Raw genomic sequence first — 15,711 nt, 5'->3', positions numbered from 1 at the left:
ATGTGTTTTCTTCTAAAAGTTTTATAGTTTTAGCTTTTACATTTAGGTCCTTGATCGATCATGAGCTAATTTTTGTATATGTTTTACCACTTGTTGAAAGACCTTCATTTTCTTCAACTGAATTGGCTTTGTCCCTTTATTGAAATAGATTGGCCACATATATGTGGATCTGTTTTGGGACTCTATTTTCTTTCACTGATCTATTTGTGTATCTTTACACCCTTTGCTGATTACTACAGCTTTATAATAAGTCTTGAAATCAGGTGGTGTTAGTCGTCCCACTTTATTTTTCTTTCACAAAGTTGTTTCTGGCTACTCTAGGTCCTTTGAATTTCCATACGAATTTCAGAATCAGATTATCGATTTCTACTCAAAAAAGCCTGTTAGGATTTTGATTTGGATAGCACTGAATCTATATATCAAATTGTAGAGAATCAACATCTTAATAATACTGTCTTCCAATCCATGAGTGCAGTATGTCCCATTTATTTAGGTTTTCTTTAATTTCTCTTCTTCAATTTCTCTCAGTAATGTTTTATGATTTTCATTGTATATGATTTTCTTGTACATATTTTGCTAGGTTTATTCTCAAGTATTTCATGTTTTCTTGATGTTATAGTGATAATTTAAAAAATTTCAGTTTCTGATTGTTTGTTGCTGGTATATTGAAATACCATTGATTTTTGTATATTGATCTTGTACCCTGAAACATTGCTAAATCTATTATTAGTTCTAATAGCTTTTTGTAGACTCCATAGGATTTTCTACATAGACAATCAATGTCATTAGAGAATAAAGACAGTTTTACTTCTTCCTTTCTAATCTGGATATCTTTTACTTCTTTTTAGTGTTTTATTGTACTGGCTAAAATCATCGGTATGATATTGAAATAGAAGAGGTGAAAGTAAACATCTTTGCCTTGTTCTTGATGTTAGGAAGAAAACATTCAATCTTTTACCATTAAGTATAAGGGTAGCTGTATCATAGATGCCCTTTATCATGTTGAAGAAGTTCCCTTCTATTCCTAGTTTGTTGAGGGTTTTAACTGTTTTTATTAGGAATAAATGTTGGATTTTATCAGGTTCTTTTTCCATATTACTGAGATGATCATATGGGTATTCTTTTTCACTCTATTAGTATGGTGAAATACAGTGATTAATTTTTGAATGTTAAACCAGCCTTGCATTCTTGGGGGTAAACCCTATTTATTACAATATATTATCCTTTTTTATACATTATTGGATTCAATCTGTTAAAATTTTTATTAAGAATTTTTGCACCTATGCTCATGAGAGATATTATTCTGAGTTTTCTTTTTTTTTTAAACATCTTTATTGAAGTATAATTGCTTTACAATGGTGTGTTACTTTCTGCTTTATAACAAAGTGAATCAGTTATACATATACATATGTTCCCATATCTCTTCCCTCTTGCATCTCCCTCCCTCCCACCCTCCCTATCCCACCCCTCTAGGTGGTCACAAAGCACCGAGCTGATCTCCCTGTGCTATGCGGCTGCTTCCCACTAGCTATCTATTTTACATTTGGTAGTGTATATATGTCCATGACACTCTCTCACCCTGTCACATCTCACCCCTCCCCCTCCCCATATCCTCAAGTCCATTCTCTAGTAGGTCTGTGTCTTTATTCCCGTCTTGCCACTAGGTTCTTCATGACCTTTTTTTTTTTTTTTTCCTTAGATTCCATATATATGTGTTAGCATACTGTATTTCTTTTTCTCTTTCTGACTTGCTTCACTCTGTATGACAGACTCTATGAGTTTTCTTTTTTATAATAGTTTTTGTCTGATTTTGGTGTCAGGATAATACTGATTTTATAGACTGAGCTGGGAAATATTTCCTCTCCTTCAATTTTCTGCAAGTGTTTATACAGAATTGTTATGTTTTCCTTAAATGTTTGGTAGAATTTACCATTTAGTCCTGGATTTTCTTTCTTTTCTTTCAAAGGTTTTTAACTACCAATTCAATTTCTTTGAAATTCATTTCTATTTACTCTTTTCTTTTTACTGTGGTAAAATATGCATAATAAAATTTACCATTTTAACCACTTAAGGGTACAATTCAGTGACATTAAAGACATTCACATTGTTGTGCAACCATCACCACTATTTCCAGAACTTTCTCATCATCCCAAATTTGTAGAGAGATACTTTGAAACTATGTAAATATCCTGTTCCTCATCAAATGTTCAACCACTAGCTTAGCATCTATTGCTATTTCTTCACTGTGGCTATTCTAGGTAACTCATATAAGTGGACTCATACAATGTTTGTCTTTTTGTGTCCGGTTTATTTCACTTAGCATAATGTTTTCAAGGCTCATCCATGTTGTAGCATATATCAGAATTTCATTCCTTTTTATGGCTAAATAATATTCCGTTGTGTGCATATACTCCATTTTGTTTATCCATTCACCTGTTGATGGATACTTGAGTTATTTCCAACTTTTGGCTACTGTGAATAGTGCTGCTATTAATATTGGTGTACAAATAATCTGTTTTAAGTCCATGTTTTCAATTCTTTTGGGTATATACCTAGCTAGTTCTTATTTATTTTTGAGTGAACTTTGGTAGTTTGCATCTATGAAGAAATTAGTCTATTTCATTATGTTGTTTAATTTATTAGCATAAAGTTATTCATAATATTCCCTTATTATCATTTTAATGCCTTTAGAATTTGTTGTGATGTCACTTTTCCCATTCTTGATATTGGTAATTTTTGTCTTCTCATTTTTTCTTGATCAGTCTGGACAAAGATTTCAATTTTATTTATCTTTTCAAAGAAACAGCTTTTTGTCTTCATTGATTTTGTCTGTTTTTCTATAGTTTATTTCATTGATTTCTGTTCTGATCTCTATTATTTCCTTTCTTTTGCTTACTTTAGGTTTCATTTGCTCTTCCTTTTCTGGCTTCTTAAGGCAGAATCTGAGATCACTGATTTGAAACCTTTCTTCTTTTCAAATATAGGTATTAAGTGCTAAAAATTTCCTGCTAAGTAAAGCTTTAGATCCAATCCACAAATTTTTATATGTTGTGCTTTTTCATTCAGTTTAAAATATTTTCTAATTTTCTTGTGTTATTTTCCCTTTGTCCAGTGAGTTATATGGAAGTGTGTGGTTTAATTTCCAAAACTTCGGTGGATTTTCCATATATCTTTTTATTACTGATTTCTAATTCAACAGTGGTTATCTGGAAAAGATTTTTATTTCACCTTTGTTTTTGAAAGATATTTTCACTGGTATAGAATTCTAGGTCAAAAGTTTTTTTAAAAAGTACTTTAAAGATTTTTCTCCACTGTCTTCTGGCTTACACTGCCTCTAATGAGAAACCTGCTCTCATACTTATCTTTTGTCCTTTTTATGTAATGTGTATTTTTTCCCTCTAGTTGCTTTTAAGTAAGATTTTCCCTTTTATCACTGGTTTTAAGCAATTTGATTATGATGTGCCTTGGTATAATTTTCTCCATATTTCTTGTGCTTGAGGTCATTGAGCATCCTGGATTTGCAGTCATCCTTATCCTGCTTGGAATCTGACACTCCATGCCAGGCCACTGCCACCCCCACTTCCGACATGGATGACTATTGTCAAATTTATTACTTTTGCCAATAAGATTTGTGAAAAATGTTATCTCAGGGTAATTTTAATTTGTATTTCTCAAGTGAGGCCAGGCATTTTAATTGTTTAAAAGTCATCTGTATCTTCTTTTCTGTAAACTGCCTGATCATATTTTGTTCAATTTTTGTATTGGTTTTTTGATCATTTTTATATTGATTTATCTGTATCTTTTATCTTTTCTACAATGAGCATGCATTTTTTTTTGCAATAAGAAGACACAACATAAAGTAATTTTAAATAAAAAGTGCTTTTAAAAATTCATGTAGTTTCCTGGTATCGGAAAAATATTCATAGTCCATGGTAGCTAGTATTTTATTATAACTTCTCAGGGGCTTATTTTCACTTCTCTTTGTGATAAAACCTACATAACGAACATGGAGTATGTGAGCTTAAAAGCCTGAGTCACTCTGGACTGCCTATCTTTTGACCAGGGGCCCTAGAAAAATCATAAACTCTCGTATCTGTAAAGAGATCTGGAGCTCCATCACTTCAGTAGATCTTCCAATGGCCCTGGGAAGCTGACAGGTCATTGACAATGATCCCCATTTTATAGATTTTTAAACCAGAGGCTTAGAAAGGTAAAGTGACTTTATCATATGGAAGGTTAGATTTAGAAGTTACCTTAAAGATGATCTCATTCTCTGTACTCAGAGTCCTACAATTAGTAACTACAGCAAAACTTTGGCTTGGACTCAGGTGTTCATTCTAATAGCAGTAATCAAAGTGAGGATCCCTATCACTATAAGTGCTCAGGGGAGGACAGATAGCTTCTCTTCTTCAGGAGACAGCAGGCTAAGTCTCTGATAGGCCATGACTGGGCAGGCATACTGGGGGTGCTGGAGCCTTAGGTCTTTCTATGCTCACCTTTGGCAGCAGTCAGCATGGTGGAGGCCAGTTCACACTGCTGTGATTCCAAGTGTCCAAGCGTGAACCAGCGAGGGTAACGGCTGGGCACCACAGATACCATATGGTGAGGGTGGGAAGTGTCGCCTGCAGAAGTTGAGTTTTCTAGAACAGGTAACCTAGAAGACCCAGGGAGAGTCATAAGCTATCACCCAGACCCTTGCCATTTGGAGCCACCTTAGAGCAGCTTGTTCTTTGCTGGGGAGGAATTGGGCAGGAAAGGGTTAATGAAGAACTTTGAAGGTTTTAAAACCTATGGTACCGTACTCTATATGAGATGAGTGCCTGGGCACTTGTAGAACTCAAGCTGAATAGTTCTTACTGCAAATGGATTTGAAAGACAGTTCAAAAACCATAAGATTATTTTTAAAAGCATAAGAAATATATGCCAAGTAATCCTCAGCAGTCCTTTTTGGTCGAGCTGAGGAGCTTTCTCAGCCTTATAGCCTAACTAAAATTCTTCTTCTGTATGTTCTGCTGCATCCTAGAGGTCCACCTGCCTGAACCAAGGATCCTATTCTAGTTTGGAAACAGGATGCCCATAGCTCATTGTTCTCAAGTCTTGATATAGAAAGACTTACTTCTACTTCCCCAGATGTATCTGGTGACCTAAGCCTGGGAACCATTTCTCAGTTAGGTATGGAAAGGCTCAAACCCCTTGTGAAGCTGCCAAACTGGCCCCAGAACAAAGAGACTCAGGCCTTGGGTGCTCCATATCTGTTAAAAATTCAGAGACTTCCTCAGACAGTTCACTGAGAATGCAGCCAGGGAGCAAGTGCGTCACCAGCAAGGCATCCCAGATAGGAATCGTAGATCATATGAAAATATCTGAACCATTTTAGGGCAGGCTGATGGCAGGTCCAATAGAATAGAGAAAGAGTGAAAGAGAAGAAAGTGAGACAAACAAAGAAAAAGAACATCTGAGACTTCTGGTTTAGTGGAGGCATTTGGGCTAGGAAAGGGCTACCCACCTCATGGCACGTAAGGCTAATTTATAGGACAGGTCTGGATCATGAGGCAGTAGAGCTGAGAACAAATACTTGGCAAAGGTATGCATGGGAACACTCTCTCGGTGGATGACTTCTCCCAGACCGCTGAAGGGGCCTCCTGCAGGAAGAAGATAAGCCAGCCAGTTATTTATCTGTATGCTTTTATTTGTCTGCCTGGACTTGAGCCTTAGGATCCCACATGTGTTTGCTAGCCATAAGAACCTTCACTACACTTTAACGTCAAAAATGTTGCTGTACCTGTGCTCTGTTAGAGGGGGGAACCCAGAGTCACAGGCCTAAGACTCGGTGACAATAGCCCCTTCTCTACTTACCTTCCAGGAGTAAGATGCACTGCTTCTGCAGTGTTTGCACTAGCTCATCATCCAGCTGCAGCTCCTGGAGTCGACTAAGGAGCTGCTCCTCATTACGGCACACCTTGTCCTGTGCGTAGAGGCCTTCAGGCATCACCCTCTGTTGACCCATCCCCATCAGAGCAACTTCCATGGCCAATGACAGGTAGGACTCACTGCTGTCTGGGCAGCCTGCGGCCACAGGCACATGCTGGTACACAGGGGCTCTGCTTTCATTCATATCTGAGGACGACAGGGCACCGGATTCGGTAGGTCAGGCCCCATGGATTTTTCTGCCTCTCTTCCCCCCACACTTTGGAATACAGCTTGGTCAAGAGCTAACACAGGGAAGCTGAGTCAAACACCAGAACAGTAAGACAAATATACTGAAAAAAGGTTATACAGGGTTACAAAGATTCCTAACTCCTTCCTAATGCATTATCTGGTTAGGCCAGCTGGGGAAGAATACAGTCATACTAATCTTTTGCTAGAATGTTATGTAATACTATAATTATCTATTTTTGTGTCTGTCTCTTCACTAGAATGTAAGAACCTTAAAGGAAAGAGACTTTATCTTACTGCCTGAGGCATCTCCAGGGCCTGGTATGTGGAAGGAGCTAAGTGTATGTCTATGGTAAATAAACCCCAAGTACAACTTCAGGTTTTCAAGATGTAAGTGTCATTTTGCAGATGAAACAGACCAAAGATGATGAGTCCTTTTTCAGGGGATCAGAGGGAAGATAGGGTAGCCCCTACCTTGCATTGGGGCCACCCCTTGTATCTCTACCCACAGAAATCCAAATCCATCCAGTTAATCTATTACTTTTGTGACATTTGCAACTTTTATGTTATTATTACTTTATATGTTCCACCTTTGGGTTCAAAGTTTCAGGAGGAGAGCACAGGTTTAAAAGCCAGAGTCTTAATTTCTTTCCTTTCCCCTTCCTCCATCTGGTAAATATTTATGGAAGACTATTAAATGGGAGTTATTGCCCTAAGTGCTAGGATCACAATGATAAGTCGTAATTTCTGCTTTCAGGGACCTGACAGTCTAGTAAGAGATACTTACTTGTAAACAAATTGTAATGCAGTGTGCTAAATACCATAATAGATGAATGTATACAATACAGTGATAGCATAAAGGAAAGAAGAATCAGTTCTGTCTCAAGTCCTTGCTACTTTGAGACTTTATTAAATTACTTCCCTTTTATTTCTGTTTTGTAAATTTGGTACAAAACCACCATAAAGGAGAATGTTCAAGGGGAACATGAGAGTATTACACAAGGTATACACACACTGCTGATGGAAGTTTTTTCCCCCTTCCAGACTCTGAGGACTACTTGGCCTCTGACTCCTCAAATCCCCCTAGCCCTTCTTATTCCCCTTGGATTACTCTTTAGGCATTCACACGGTAGGGAAGTGAGAGGAGCAAAGGAAGACTGAGGCTGGCACAGTAAAATGGGTGAGTAGGACAGGGCCAGTCCACAGAGTGGGAAAGGAAGGTGGGAAAGAGAGCAATCCCAAGAAAACCTCTCAGGGGAAGTCCAGTTTGGATAAGAGACCAAAAGGCTGCAAGAGGGTAAAACAGCCTCTGTCATGGAGGAGAAGAGAGCTCCCAAGGGCAGTTTCGGCTTGCCTTGGGCTGACCCCTGTACCTGACACTTCCAGATAGCCATCATCATTCAGGCGGCAGGCCTCAGTCAAAGTGAGAAACAGGCAGCCAATGGGATCCAGGGGGTGGCCCACCCAGCCTTCTAGGTTTGTGATCGTTGTGGTTCCTCTCTGCAACAGTTCTGGAAACAAGCAGGTCAGGGTTTCACAGAGTGATAGAGACACACTGCTCTCTGTCCCTGCCTGCTCTCCATTAGTCTCTTCACCAGTCTCTTTCAGACACTGGCCCTGAAACTCAAAGTAAAGCTTCCCTCACTGTCTTGCTTTGGGTTGATGAGACTGGTCACAAGCTCATCAGCCAGCTCTGAGGCCATGTGGTATGCATTTAGGCTGCCTGCTGACAGCACACATATGTAGATACAGCTTTACAGATCTTCTCATACCAGATCTTAGTGGATTCAACTGTCCTGTGAGAGAGGCAGGCCAGCATTATTATTCCCATTTTACAGATAAGAAAACTGATATTCACAGAGGTAAAGTGAGGCACTCCACACAGCAAGTAGAATGACCTAGAATCCCCTAGCCCCTGTAGCACCAGGAAACTTAATGAAAATTAAGTACTAGGCCTTGCAGCCCCTGAGGATCCTCATCAGCCTCAGCCTAAGGAGTTAAGATGGCTCTTAATCACTATACCTTTCTTCTGATGCTTGTAGATTTCCAGCTGCCGTTGCTGCTGCAACCTCAGAGTATTGATAATGGCCACTGTGAGTCTGAGGGCCTCTTTTGGGTAACCATGGGAACGCAGGGCATCAACCCGAGCACAGGCTGTAGGCACATGCTCTACCAGATGAGAAGAAAATATTTTGATTGAGTTAAATTTTCAAATCAGGAAAATTCATGCTTGACAAAGGGAGATTGTACTCAGTTCAGTTCCTCAAATTCAACCTGACATCTACTGTGTACCAGAAATTGTATTTTATCTTTTAGGGATAGAAAGTTGAATAAGTCACACGTACTACCTCCAAGGAGATACCCTGCAGCCTCAGTGTAGTGGTTTGGTGTAGAAAGGGGCAAAGAACTAGGATAATAAAATGTTGTACCTCTTTGTGAACATGTACTACAGGAATGCAATGTCGCAACAAACTGCCTTTATAGAGGGAAAGGCCTCATTTGTTTATTAATCCTATGCTTCCTGAGAACCTATTAAATGCCAGGTAGCATGCTGGGCAAAGCAACTACAAAGATGAATAAGAAATGGTCACTTTCCTCAAAGTGCTCACAAATGATACATAAACAGATCATTATAAAACAGCTGAAAAGAAATGACATGATAGAAATATACACAGAAAGAAAATAATATTTGAGCTATATCCTTTGTAGGGCAAGTAATATTTTAAATATGTAGACAAGCAGGGAAAGGCATTCCTGGTTGCCTTTATATATAACATATAAACAGAGGCATATAAGTAAAAGCATAAAAAGTATTCTAGATAACATCTTCAGAGTATGGCAAATAGTTCTGTGTAGAGTTAGGTTATGTGGCTAGAGATAGCCTGGAAAGGTAGAGTCTGGGATGTTAAGAGCTTTGGATGTCATACTAAGGAGTTTGGATTTACCTTAGGTATAACAAATGACTACCAAAGGCTTATAAATGGGGAAGTGATTATAATGAGATTTATGGTTTATTTTGTGATTTCTTTTAAGATAACATTAAAAATTATACAAATAATTATAGAAAATTTGAAAATACAGATAAACAAAATAGAAAATGAAGATTGGAGATAACCATTATTTCTAGTTTCATATTTCATTTTATGAAAAATATATATATCCAGACTTCTCTATTTAATTTTAATAAAAATGGTATATTTTAATTATTGTTTTGTAACTAGGTTTTTCCACTTAATAACATATTGTAAATATTTTCCCATATCATTAAATACACTTCTATAACATTAAAAATGATTACATATCATTCCACTGAATATGCATACTATCCATTAAGTCAATCAATCCCCTATTGTTGGACATTTAGATTGCTTCCAATTTTTCTCATCTGTACATTATACATCCATGCTCTAATAAACCCCATAACTTTATGCATATTCTTAGTTAATTATAGCTCAGGATAAACTCCTAGAGGTAGAATTCCTGGATCAAGGGCTATGAATGTATTTTAAAGGCCTTTGATAAATGTTGTTGAAATGTTGTAAGCATTTACATTCCTACTAGTAGTATATGAGATTACCTCTCCTACATGTAACCCCTCCTCTACCAAAACCTAATTATCTTTATTTATAAAATTTCTGACTATTTGACAATCGAAACATGATAATTCAGTGTTGTTTTGATTTGCATCTTTGTTTATTAATGAGGTTATATTTTTTCTCATGCTAGTTATATATATGTTTTAGAAGTGTTAGATCAGAGAAGAAGAAATATAATCAAAGGGAATTTCAGGAGGATTCAGCAAGATCTTGTGAAAGACAAAGATATGGGGTGAGGGATGGAGGTAGGGAATTGGGAGATGATAATTAAAATGTACGCTATTGTCATAAGACTCAGAAAATGCGTATTTTTAAAAAGTGTCTAGTTTGGAATGGGCATTCTATAATAAAGTCAAGAATAGATTGACAGAGGCTAGAGGAGGGTTTAAACTCACAATGGAACAGCCCTATCCTGTTATGATGATGGAAAGAATGAGGAAAGGAAGACAGCTTGGTGACAAATGCAGATAGTGCCTTAGCTACTAGTACAGAGTAATTTAAGTTTCAAAGTTCATGCCTTTTCAGCAAAATATGTAATTTCAGAGTAGATTACAATGTTGCTCGGTAACTGCTGACTAAGAGAGCCTGTGAACTAATGTCTAATGATTTTGTTAGTACTCTTTCAGATTTACTAACTCCTTTCCCCTCCCCAAACTTAGGAAACAATATAAATCCCTCTATTTGAGGTTACTATACCTCATTTGTACATATGCAAATCGCCCAGGCTACACATAAATACCCTGAGACCCTAGTCAAGGCCCCAGAAGATCTGTATGAAGACTGTCCAAAGTGTAGTTGTGTTGCTGGTACCTATGCAGATGGCTCACTCAGGCTTCGCATGAGGTGAGAGTGGGCTCTGAAATTGTGAGAGTAGGACAGGTACACTTACCAAGCCACAGTGGCTGGCCTTGGGAATTAAAGAGTAGTCTCTCACTTTCCTGCTGGCAGGCAGGAGCTATATATACATCACTGCTGATTATTCGCTGTAAGTGGCTGTCCTGCCAATGCAATTCACGGCCCTCGATGGCTCTAGTGAACACTGTCCGTCTTGGTCTGGATAAAGAATCTGGGGAAAGAAAGAAATGCAGCAGTTCAATGATGGGTAATCTGAAGCTCTAGCTCCTGTGTCTTCTTCAGGGTGGGAGGAATGGCAGAAGAATAGTGTATAGTTAGTGACAGCAGTCACTCTGCCATCTGTCTGGGTGTTCGTTGTGTTGCTTCTTTATTGGATAGCTTTTCGTGTGTCTGTGCCCTCTATGGGAAGAACCTTTCTACATAGATCTATGGCTGAAGACCAGTTTCTCCTAGGACCCAGAGCCACATGAAATAGAGGAGGGACAGTGGTGCTCAGCTGCTCAATTATAAGGATACAAACTGCTTCTATAGAAGCCAGAGGAACAGAGAAGCAGCTAGGTAATATCGCTGGCCAACCCATAACCTGTTTCTTTTACAGCATGACCCACATCAGACTAAGTACTTCTGTGACATTGAAATAAAAGCTGAAGCCCTGTGTATTCTGGTATCTTTATCACACTAGTGTCTTCAAGCTTACAACCTTGTTCTCCAATAAGAAAAATTGATGCTGACAAAAGACTAAATTGTTTTCTCATTGGAGTCCTACCATGCCATCTCGCTTCAGGAAAAGGGCTGCAGGGAAACAGCAGACAAAGTAAGCTCAATTCTTCAGGGTGGTGTGTAGGAAGACCAAATGGAAGATACAATCATAAAATGTGGATATAGAAGGACTCATGGAAGTGACATTTAAGGAAATAAAAACATAAACAATCATTTAACTGACTCTCTGCCAGACTAAGAACAGTTGAAACTATTTTGGGATCAAGAACTGAAATACAGATATTTCCAGAGATGCCCAAATTAGTTGTGCATCTACTGAGCCTGTGCAAAAATATTGGGAGGGAAAGTCAGAGGATTCAGACTGAACATGAAAGAAATGAACATATTCATCTACTAAGCAAAAGTCCTTGGAATCTGGTCATCTCTTCAGAAACTGGTATATTCCTTAGAGTGCAGGCTCAGAGGATTAAATCAGAATAGCACTGACGATATTTACCGAAATTGCTCCTCCTTCATGTCACCCCTCAGTTGAAGCACAATGACCCTTCTACTGGCTGCAGTCGGAGCCCCTCTCCTGCTAAACTAAGAATCTACCATGGGTCTGCTCAGCCCACAGTGGGGATTAGGCTCCCAATATGTTTTGTATTTCATGAAGTCAGCAAATAATGACTGCCTACTACATGGCAGGTACTGTTCTAGGTATTGAGGATATAAGAAGTCCTTGGCTTCATGGACCTTTATATTCAAATGGGGAGAGACAGTTAAATGAATGTATAGTATAGTAAATATATAAGATGGTTATGAGTGCTAAGGAGGAGACTAAAGCAAAGTTAGGGAGAAAGGCAAGCTGGTATTGGGTGGGGGTTATTGTTTTATATAGCATGGTTTTTAATAAGGTAACATTTGAACAGAGACCTGAAGGAACTGAAGAGCAAGCCTCAGATATAACTAAGGGAAGAGCATCCTAGGCAAAAGGGACAGTAAGTGCTATTGGTGGGAACATATTTGGAGTGTTTGAGGGTAGTGAGGAAGCCAGTGTACCTAGAATGGAGTAAATAAGCAGGAAAGTCATAGGAGATGAGGTCAGAGAGGTACTAGGAAACCAGACCATGGAGGGCCTTCTGGGCCATGAGGCAAAGATGAGAAGCCACTGGAGGTCTTTGAGCCATTGAAGGTATATGATCTGATTTGCATTTTAAAAGGACAACTGGCAGCAGTATTGAGAACAGACTTTACGATGGAAGCAGTTAGGAGGCCACTGCAATAATTTGTGAAAGATGATGGTAATCTGTTCAGAGTAATAAGCAGTGGAGGTGATGAGAGTAAATGAACCCTGGATATATTCTGAAGGTAAAGGTAATAGGATTTGCTCCTGGATTAGATCTGGGATGAGAAAGAGAAGAATCAAGGATGACTCCAAGGTTTTTAAGATAGACTTGTCATATATGGAGACAGGGAAGACTGCAGGAGGAGCAGGTTTGGGTGGGGCTAGAGGGGTAAGAAATCCTACTAAGATCCTATTAATATCTAAGCAGAAACATCAAAAAGGTAGATGAACATGTAAGTCTGGAGTTGAGAGGAAAAGTCTGGGCAAGAGATATAAATCTGGATGTTGTTAGTATATAGATGATTATTAAAACAATGCAATTACCAGGGGAGTAAATATAGAAAGAGAAGTGGTTTGATAACTGAGCCCTGGGTACTCAAGCATTTTAGGTTGGGAAGTGGCGGGGAGACAGTAAAGGAGACTGAGAAGGAGGGGCCAATGAAGAGGAGAACCAAGAGAGTAGTGTCTTGGAAATAAGGTGTTTGAAGGAGACAGTGATCGATTGTGACAAATACTGCTGATAGGTCAAGTAAGATTCTGACTGAGAACTAGATTTAGCAATGGTTAGCATTAGTGACCAGTATAAGAGATGTTTCAGTACTGAAGGGATGAAAGCCTGACTGGAGTGAGTTGAAGAGAGAATAAGAGCAGAAGAAGTAGAAAAGGTAAATATATAATATTCTTTTGAGCATTTTTCTTAATTCTACCACTTATTTCTACTACCTCAGAGAAACAAGGTGGTAGACAGAGAGTCATGCGGGGTCAACAAGAATGTTTTATGCTTTGTTTTGTTTTGGGATGAAAGATAAAACAATGTGCTTGTATACTCAGAGGAATAATCCACAAAAATCTGTGATGCAGGAGAGAGCAGAGATAGTTCCTGGGGTGATGTCCTAGATAAAAGGAATAAGATCTCAAGAACAAGTGGAGGGTTTGGACTTAGACAGAAGCACAAACAAAAACAGCGGAAGAGACAGAGTAGATGGGTATAGACAGAAGCAGATGTGGTGATATAGTTTTGGAAATTCTCTTCTGATTGCTTCTATATTCTCAGTGAACAGGAAGCAAGTCTTCAGGATGAAAGTGAGGATGGGGAGAAAGTATAGAAAGTTTTAAGGAAAAGGTGGTGTGAAATAGTAATTTAGAAGACTGAAAGAAGGCATAGACTAGGGAAATGTAGTTGATGTCTGGACAATACTATGGACCCACTTGAGATTAGTGGTCATAAACTTAAGATAAGACCAGTTATCATAGTCATGTTTCTCTCCACCATGTTCAGCTGTGCGGGTGTGAGCACCGAGTAACTAGAAAGTTAGACTGAACTACTGAGGTTAGGGTTTTGCTATGTGAGTGTAACTAAGGGAACGAGGGGGTTGAGTATGTATGCAAGGTAGTGATTATAATGATGTACCAAGGAATCTAATTGGGATAAGAAGGAAAATGAGGCTACCACAAGAATGAAAAAGTGATAGGATCAAAATTCCTAGTGGGTCAAAGAATTACTGGAACTGGAATACCAGAGAAAATAACCTAGTAAGACTGGTGGTGCTAATTAGAGCTGCTTGAAATTGTGATTGTGAAGAAGGTGTAGTTATTGGTAATGACAAGCTTTAGGGTATGATCTTGGGGTTGCGTAGCTAAGTTATGATAGAAGATAGACTATTAAAAGAGAGGAGGTCAAAGAATTGAAAGACTAGAATACTGAAAGTACCATCTATGTGGCTATTTAAATGATCAAGAATCATGACAGAAGTAGAGGCAGAGAGTAGTGTTAGTGAGCCAGTAACCAAAAATCTTCAAGGAATGAGGGGGATTGCCCTAGAGGTCAAACGAGCAAAACCTGGAGGGCAGCAGACAACATATTTTAACAGCACTGACTTTAAAGCTGGGGGGTATTTTAGGAAGGAGGGTAGGACAATGATGTAGAAATGGCAATGAAGAATAAGCAGGATGCCTATTGCTCCATCAGGCCCAAAGGTAAAGAGATGTGAGAGATAAATCAGCCACAGCTTGAGAAGACTTAAGAGGAAACAACATCCTCAAATAAGAACCAGTAACAACTAATAACCAGTATACTGTGACAAGGAAGAAACTGCCAGACTGGAGGCATGTGTTTATACACACGTGACTCTCTCTATGCCAAACCAAAGTCAATACTAAAAGGATAGATTCCTGTGTTGTGGAGGTTAGATGAATGCCAGCAAAGGGTAGCTTCAAGTGGCAAAGTTGTAGGCTTTTCATCTCTCATTACCTTGGTTGCCTTAAATACACTGATAATCAATTATGGTACAGTAGATGAAGACCAAGCAAGAACAATAATTTAAGTGATTTCCTCCTAGAGGTTAAAAATATCAGTAGATTTATCACTTAAAATAAAAGGGAGGACATGTAAAATCAATGTCTGATAAAATCTACCAATAAAGGATCCCCATGGGCTAAAGAGCAATCAATTGCCCACAGCAAATGGGCTGAGTTAGATGAACTAAAGCTGATGTGAATGTTGATGTCCAGTGATACCTGGTCAGTGGGCTCAAAAGGCAGAGGGTACAATACCACTGTACTGGATTTGTCTTAAAATGGAGCAAGAGTCCTAGCCATATCTCGGAATGATGACCCCCTCCTAGAAATCTGCTGTATAAAAATTTGAGGAAAACAGAGAAAAGTAAGTAAGAAAGGCAATTGTCAGGACATTTTTTAAAGTTTTTTCTTTTTTTTTTTTCTCCCAGGTCTTCTATCATTCCCTTGAGGTAGGTCTTCTGAGCTAAAACCAACCCCAACTGAGGCCAAGATCCATTAGTCATGAAAAACTTGAAGGGTAAAGAGGACTCATGAAGAGGGCTCTAGGAGTTTATGCTGGGCACTGTAAGGACACGCTAGATGTGGAAAAGGACAGCATCCTCAATGTCAAAGATACAAGCTTACCCTTATTTAAGGTTTGGCATTTCAAGACAAACAAAAGGACAGGCTTTTCTTATTTAGGATGACAATTCTGACAGTCCAAAAGTTGTCCAGCCACCTTTGTTCTCAGGCTTTACCCTCTGCCCTTTTGGAGTTCCA

The 15,711-nt window shown here is 38.7% G+C and overlaps 1 protein-coding gene across 1 annotated transcript in view; it reads right to left on the bottom strand.

The window, feature by feature from the left end:
- Window positions 1–15,711, bottom strand: part of ZSWIM5 (zinc finger SWIM-type containing 5) — a 255,323-nt gene that overhangs the window by 17,694 nt on the left and 221,918 nt on the right. Inside the window, exons 6-11 of the mRNA XM_061186643.1 lie at window positions 10,642–10,818; window positions 8,179–8,325; window positions 7,530–7,667; window positions 5,857–6,117; window positions 5,507–5,642; window positions 4,497–4,654 (exon numbers count right to left, since the gene is read on the bottom strand). Of these exons, the coding sequence (XP_061042626.1) occupies window positions 4,497–4,654; window positions 5,507–5,642; window positions 5,857–6,117; window positions 7,530–7,667; window positions 8,179–8,325; window positions 10,642–10,818 (1,017 nt within the window). The remainder of the gene's footprint in view (window positions 1–4,496; window positions 4,655–5,506; window positions 5,643–5,856; window positions 6,118–7,529; window positions 7,668–8,178; window positions 8,326–10,641; window positions 10,819–15,711) is intronic.

This window comes from Eubalaena glacialis, chromosome 3, assembly GCF_028564815.1.
Source record: "Eubalaena glacialis isolate mEubGla1 chromosome 3, mEubGla1.1.hap2.+ XY, whole genome shotgun sequence".
In the NCBI taxonomy this organism is placed as follows: domain Eukaryota; kingdom Metazoa; phylum Chordata; class Mammalia; order Artiodactyla; family Balaenidae; genus Eubalaena; species Eubalaena glacialis.
The sequence above is the reverse complement of the archived record's forward strand: the minus strand, read 5'-3'. Positions and strand labels throughout refer to the sequence as shown.